Source organism: Lactuca sativa, chromosome 4, assembly GCF_002870075.4.
Source record: "Lactuca sativa cultivar Salinas chromosome 4, Lsat_Salinas_v11, whole genome shotgun sequence".
Classification (NCBI taxonomy): domain Eukaryota; kingdom Viridiplantae; phylum Streptophyta; class Magnoliopsida; order Asterales; family Asteraceae; genus Lactuca; species Lactuca sativa.
Window position 1 is genome coordinate 53,147,868 of NC_056626.2, and position 8,012 is coordinate 53,155,879.

Consider the following 8,012-nt stretch of genomic DNA (forward strand, 5'->3'; position numbering starts at 1 on the left):
TTTGGAAATTAGACTAAATCTTTGGCAAAGTGTCAAGTGAAGGACTAAGAGATCGAGTACACTAGGTTGTACTTTGATCAAGTCCACCAGAAGAGTGATAAAGACTCGTCATGATTTACTAAAGTTTTGTAAATATGATTATACTTATAAGATTATGTGTAATTCTGAATTGGTTAAAAGAGTTTCAATGAATAGCAAAACGAATAAAGAAGAATCAAGTAGGCAGAAAGATAAAAGTTTCTCCATTCTAAGAAGAAGGGAGAGTACCTTTTGTGTTTTATGATAAGTCTTAATGATTAAGAACCGTATATGAATTGATCCTCTAGACGAGTCGTAGTGCATTTGTATGTCTAAGAAGAGGAATCGAGAATTGTGGAAATGGTTAAATCAAGAAGTCAATCATACTTCATTCCAATATCAAGTCATAGAGTTATACTCCAAGATTGTGAATTGAGTGACACGTCTTTGGTAGGTTTATAACACTCAACAAATGTGGAATTGGAAAAAGTCTTTTTATTCCTGCACATTTGAGATTGGTAAGTTGTGATGTGTTGGATAAGATAAAGACCAACTAGAACCAATTATGTGAAGTGATAGTCTTGATAAAAACTACACTAACTCTTGAATATTTGTTTTGTCAAGGAATGTTTCTTGACAAGAGAATCTTATATGTCAAGGAGTAAGTGGGAGTCTTAATGGTCTTGAAAGGTTTCAAGAACAAATCAAGAGTTAAATCTAGTTGATCATCACTAGCACACGACTTGAGCTTTAAAGCCTATTGTGGATGACATACTCTTTTTCTGTGCCATTCCAATTGAGTTAATTATGCATGTGAGTTCTATGAGTTCTCATTTGAATTCATAAAGACAAAGCACCTTGATCAATGGAAAGTACATTGATGTGAAAGGGTGAGTTGCTTGGAAGACATGGTGGGCATTCATGTTACCATGAGGCAAGAATCGAGATTGAGCACGTTCGGTCCATATAAGTTTGGATTTGTCATAAAATTTGGTTTTGGCAAATTCACATGGATAGGAACACATACACTTTAAAATCTAAGTGTCATGAGGTTTCCCTCCTTCATGAAAATGATTGTAAGGAAATGCTTTCACTAAGAGAGATTTTAAGAAGATTGCAATTGTGAAAATTATATTCTCAAATTCGATTATGATTATGACATCCCTCTTTGTAGTTCGAATTGTGAGATTTGGCAATTAGTCTGAACATTTGGGACTTAGTAACATAAGTTCTGAATTTCTTTAGACACACATGTGAGCTTTCTAATGCAAAGGTGTATGAGGTTAAGAAGCATAGATAAAGGCTTATCAAAGCATCAGGTATTTAGAAATATGAACTTAAGAAATTCAATAAACATTGTTTTCTGGAAGTTCAGATGTTTTCTGAATATATGTCAAAGCTAGTGGGAGCATAAGTGTTATGCTTGTATGGTAAAAATCACCGTGTTAGTGGGAGCATGATTATTATTTCAAGTATTGCAAGTTAGCAAAATTAATTATAGAAGACAAAGATTCACTTTGCCAAGTTGTAGGGGTTGAAAAGTTGTTTTGCTATAATTAAGGGAGAGATATTATACTTCATTTCAAATCTAAAGGCTTAGATTGTGGAATTTTAATCAAATTTAGTCAAATATATATGAATGTTGTGTTGGAATGGTTCAACATGAGGAAATTCTATATATGGAAAGGATAATTGCATTCTCAAAATTTTGGTTATGATTACGGCATCCCTTTTCGTAATCAAAATTGTGAGAACATGGCAATTAGAAATATTATAGTAGAAGACTGGTAAAGTACCGCGTCTTCATGTGAGACATTATGAATCATGTTCCATATGCTTCGGGTATAGGACCGATTGCATATGCTATAATGTTTGATCATTCTAAAATTTTCCAAATGCTTAGTGCATTAAGAGGGAAAAAAGGACTGGAACGGTTTTGGCTAAAATAATTAAACAACTATCAAAGGACGATCTAAGGTTCGCCAAGGATTTGTTGCTTGTGAGTAGTTGGAAGTATAGTATTGGATGGACCATGTTGACATTATTTTGAATAAATAAGACTCTATTTAGAATGAGTTGTCATATGGAAAATATGGACACGTTTCCATATTAGGAGTTGGATATTGAGACTCTATGGCTAGATTAGAAACTTTTATGCAAGAAGGATGTTCAAAGGAATTTACTTTGAATGTGAGACTTCACGTCTATGGAATTGTCTTGTAACATTTTTCGATAGAATACCTTGGAATTTCATTAGCCAAGTCTTGGTGACTTTTGTGCTATGACATTACGAAAGGATCGTTGCATAAAATGTTAGAATCTGACATATTCCAAAAGTGACAAGAATTTGGTATTCTTACACTAACGATGAGGATTGGGAATTGTGAATTGAGTTTCATTGGAAAGGTTTTCTATTGATCTATTTCGCAAAGTAAGGATCATAGGTAACATAGTGTGCATGCTCGGAGTATGGGACAACTATTGTTGTAATTCAAGTAATAAGTTGATTATCCGAAACATTAAATAATGAATAATGAGTAGTCAATATGGTGTTTAAATAAAAGTATTTTGTTTACGCTCAAAAGTTTTGGGGCCATATAGGATTAAGTATTGTCGTTGTGTTTCATTTTGCATGTTTTGACTTCCAGAATAACTGGGTTATTCGAACCTCCACAGTCGGTCACATGTTGGAAGTAGGTATGAAGGAAGACTGTCATGAATCTGTATGTAGATTGTCTAAAGTGTTTAGACATATCACAAGTTTGCTGCAGAGTTCATGAGAGCTTTGATAAGATTAAAGTATTGGATTAAACCCACGCTCATGAGAATCACTTCATGGATTTTATCACGAGTGATTGTGAGACAATAACATTGTATATTCTTGAAACCGAGATGTGTGAGTTGTTATTTGCTGGTCGGTTGCACATTGATGATAAGTAAACGCACCAGTAACTTGGTGTTATAAAACTTATTGTTGTGTGTGATTCGATTAGTAGGTGCAAGCAAGCATTTGAGTCAAAGTTTATCCATTCCTTTTACCCAAAGTGGGATAAAACTGATATCTGTGGGCCCCTCGATGATTTAGTGATGACACTCTAAGTGCTTGGCCAAGCCGGGACTAAGTTAATGTGTTCAATTGTAGTCTATTATCAGTCGTCATAAATCAGATGTCGGGAAACAATACATAGACAGAGAGAATGATTTAAATCCATGTCTCGTGTCTATACGATATCTTGAGAATGGAGGAATATATAATCCCTTATATAAAGGACACACGTATATAATAAGATCAGAGTTGACAGCGACTTTTGAAAGCTACGATTGCTGATCAGGTTATGAAGTTATGCAAAATAGTTATTAGACTTATCCAAGTGGGAGACTGTTGGATTAGTGTCTAAGTCCATAACTATTTTGGTATGTACTTGACCCAATTATGAGCATGGTCCTTTTGGGTTGCCTTCATCATAGCAATATGTAGGATGAATTAAGGAGAGAAAGGTTTAATTATGATTTATTAATATATTATGAGAATAATATATTAAAGGAGAAATCATATTGTTTAATTAATAGTAGTCAATAATTAATAAAGAATTAATTTTGTGGCTAAAAGAGATTAATTAAACTTAGGGGACTGGAATTGTAATTATAAGATAATTGCAATGGGGCTATGGATTGCTTTAGAATAAAGGTTGGGCGAAATCTATGGGAAGCCCATATGATTTCCGTCCAAGAGGTATTCTAAAGGGATTCCATGGACTGCTTAGGGCTTAAGAAGTCAAATTAGGATTTCCTTGTTAGATAACCCTAATAGCCTACCTATTTAAGGACCCCCTAAGCCCCAAAAACGTGGTGAATGATTCCTTAGGGTTTCTAGACGAATTTTGGTGCCTCCTATCTCCTTCTTCTTCATCCTTATTGCTTATGGTGTTAGTGACTCCATTAGAGGTGCAGCACTTGAGACACTAAGCTTTGTGAAGCCAATTACAAGAAAGAATAGATTGTTATTGCTACATAACAATCAAAGGTAAGATCTAAACCCTAATTTCAGTTATAGTTTATTAGATCTAGGGTTTATGAGCTTTGGATTATTACTGCATGTACATTTAGATAAACCTAGATCTAAAGTTTAGGGTTTTGCATGTGCACCATAGGATTGATGTATAGCATAAAACCGATCACATCTTTCATTAGCTGCTATAAAGTGTGCACTCTTAGTGAACCGATCAACGACCACCCAAATCATGTCGTGACCGTCCTTTGTTCTGGGTAGTTTAGTGACAAAGTCCATGGTGATGTCTTCCTATTTACCCATGGGAACAGGTAAAGGTTCAAAACTCCCATACGATTTCCGATGTTGTGCCTTAACTCCCGCACATGTCACACACTCGGTTACGTACTTTGCAACATCGAGCTTCATCGTTGGCCACCAGTAGTAGGGTTTCAGATCCCTATACATTTTTATGCTGCCAGGATGAATCGAGTACATGGTCTTGTGAGCTTCTTCCATCAGAAGATCTCTTATTCCTCCCATTTTAGGTACCAAAATCCTATCTTGGAATACCTTCAATCCTTGATTATTCGTACCAAACACCAATGTTTTGCCCAAATGCTCCTCTTTTCGGTCATTTTCCTCTGGAGCTTCTTCCTAAGCCTTCTTGATGCTTTCCACAATCGTTGAGACAACTTCAATCCTTAATGCTCTTGGCCTTTTCCTTTCAAGGCTCACTTTTCGACTTAAAGCATCAACTACGACATTTTCTTTACCATGGTGGTAAAGTATCTCGCAATCGTAATCCTTAAGCAACTCTAGCCAGTTTCATTGTCTCATATTCAATTCCTTCTGATTGAAGAGATACTGAAGACTTTTATGGTCAGTGAAAAGCTTGCACTTCGACCCGTAAAGATAATGCCTCTATATCTTTAGTGCAAATGCTACCGCCGCCAACTCCAGATCATGATTAGGGTAGTTCTTTTCGTGTTCTTTCAATTGTCTCGATGCATATGCTATCACTTTATCCCTTTGGGTCAGAACATAACCTAACCCAACTCCATATGCATCGCTATAAACTGCAAAGTCTTCAACTTCTTCGGGTAGAGAAAGAATCGGTGCTTCACATAACTTCTTCTCCAGATTCTTTAACGCTTCCTCATGCTTCTCACTCCAAGTGTAAGTAGCTCCTTTATGGGTTAAAGTTGTCAATGGAGCAGTTATCGAAGAAAAGCCTTGGATAAACCTTTGGTAATATCCGGCTAATCCCAGAAAGCTTCGAATCTCGGTGGGACTTTTCGGTCGTTCCCACTTCATCACGACATCAATATTTGCTGGATCAACCATTATTCCTTCTTGGTTGACCACACGACCCAAGAAATGGACTTCCCGAAGCCAAAAATCACATTTAGAGAACTTTGCATACAGCTTCTCCCTCCTCAAAACTTCTAACACTTCCCGTAGATGGATGCCATGCTCCTGCTCGCTTTTCGAGTAAACCAGAATGTCATCTCTGAACACTATCACGTATTTATCTAGGAATGGTTTACAAACCCTGTTCATCAAATCCATGAATGCTACTGGAGCATTGTTTAGTACGAATGACATAACCAAGAACTTATAGTGTCCATATCTTGTTCTGAATGCGTTTTCTCAATATTATGCTCTCTCACCTTCAGCTGATAATATCTTGACCTAAGATCGATCTTGGAGAAATATCTCGAACCTTGCAGCTGGTCGAATAGGTCATCAATTCTTGGTAATGGATACTTGTTCTTCAACGCTGCCTTATTCAACTCTCTGTAATCTATGCATATCCTCATGCTTCCATCTTTCTTCTTCACGAATAACACCGGAGCTCCCCAGAGTGATGAACTAGGTCTAATGAAATTGTTGTCCAAAAACTCCTGAATTTGCGTCATAAGCTCCTTCATCTCCGTCGGTGCTAATCGGTATGGTGCTTTTTCTATTGGTGTTGTTCCTGGTAACAAGTCTATTCGAAACTCTACTTGTCTATCAAGGGTTAATCCAGGAAGACCTTCAAGAAAGACTTCCGGATAGTCACACACCACTGGTATATTTTGCATCTCCTTCTTCTCTTTCTTAGCATCGATCAAAAATGCTAAGTATAATGTGCATCCTTTGGACAAACATTTTCTGGCTTTCATTAGGGAAATGATTCCAGAATTCACTCTACGTTTGTCCCTGCAGACCATAAATGACTCTTTCCCAGGAGGGTTCACTCTTACTATCTTCTTCTTGCACACTATCTCGGCATCATTGGCACCAAGCCAATCCATTCCCAATACGATGTCGAAACCATTCAGCTCAATAGGTAACAGCTCCTCGTGGAATTCGTTTCATTTCAAGTCGATGACGATATTCCTGATGCAATCGCTAATAGGTATGAATTTGCCACTGGCAACTTCTACAACTAGAGCATCATCAAGTTTTTCTATAGGTAATGCAAGTCTTCCACCAAATTTATGTGATATAAAGGAGTAATTTGCTCCAGAATCAAACAATATATTGGCAGACAATCCATTTACAAGAAAGCTACTGAAGCGACATCTGCTGCTTCCTTCGCGGCTTCGAGTGTCATCTGGAAAGCTCTGACTTTTGGCTTTGGTGGGATATTAGGCCTTGTTGCCTCCTTCTTCTCCGGGAAGTCCCTCAAAAGGTACCATTCCTCATTACAACCATAACAAACTTTCTTGTTGGACATGCACTCGTTGGCATAGTGCCCAGGCTTTCCACATTTAAAACAAGTGACCTCCCCATCACATTTACCATGATGTTTCTTTTTGCACTTTTCACACCATTTTGCTTCGCCTCCTCCTCCTCTTAAACCAGACTTTGAGGATTTACTTTTCTTGTTGGATCTCGAAGATCCCTTGAACTTCCTCTTCTCACCCACCTCAGTTTTCTCTAGACCCATTTCCTTTAACTAGGTCTCAACATTCTTGGCTGCTCTAATGGCTGCCTTCAACGTGCTTGCCATTTTGACTGTTGGGCCAAAGTATGACGGTAATCCGTTAGCAAATTTTTCTATCTTAGCAAGCTCATTCAGCACCAAGTATGGATATAGCTTCATCTTCTCAGTAAACGCAGTAGCATAGTCATCAATGTTTATTTTCCCCTTCTTCAAGTTCTGGAACTAATTGTTTAGATCGATCAGATCTATCTCAGAGTACTACTGCATATTCAACTGCTCTAGGAATGTTTCCCAAGACATCTTCAAAGCTTCTCCTCGTGGCATCGTATCCGCCAATAAATTCCACCAGCTCAACACTCTGGTCTTCAATTGTCGAACCGCAAAGATGGTTTTCTGCTTATCACTACAGTTGCAGCTTTCAAATACCATCTCCATTTCAGAGATCCAGTCCATAATCGCCACAGGCATTGGGTTTGCGGAAAGATTTGGTGGTTTGGCACCCAAGAAGTTCTTATACATACGTCCATCTCGGTCGATTTCCCTCTCCAGGTCATTCCTTCTCTCTTCTAGGGGTTCAACTTGACTGACAGTGCGACTATAGTCCCCTTCTCCTAACTGTCCGTCATTCAGTTCCGGTTGTTCAACGAGCATCGAAGGTTCATTTCAGTTATTTAGCAACAAATGTCTCATTTCTTCCCTCTGTTTAGCCATCATAGCCGGAATCATGGCTTGTACTCCAACCATTGTAACTGGCTCAAGTGCAGCTTCTACTATCGGCACCTGTTCATTCGCTTGGGGTTGAGGTCGTTGATTCCTGTTTCCATTTGCGTCTTCAGATCCTCTTCGAGTTCCTGACATTTCGATCTATACACCAAATTAGGTGAATTTAGATCTTTATTCACGATAGACGTTTTAAATTCTCCTTATCACTCCGAAACATTACATGTTAGTTCTAAAACCGTATTCGAACGCTTAGAATCCTAAACACATAAGGTTTCCAGATCCAGTCGGCAACATACCATAGATCCGAACAAATAATAGCACATAAGGAAAGCATAAAGCATTTAGCAC

General features: G+C 37.8%; 1 protein-coding gene across 1 annotated transcript; it reads right to left on the bottom strand.

Moving 5' to 3' along the window:
• Positions 1-6,551: 6,551 nt before the first annotated feature.
• On the bottom strand, positions 6,552-6,944 carry LOC128133426 (uncharacterized). Its single transcript, XM_052770862.1, has one exon. The coding sequence runs from the start codon at positions 6,942-6,944 to the stop codon at positions 6,552-6,554; it is 393 nt and encodes a 130-aa protein (XP_052626822.1).
• Between the last annotated feature and the right edge of the window lie 1,068 nt (positions 6,945-8,012).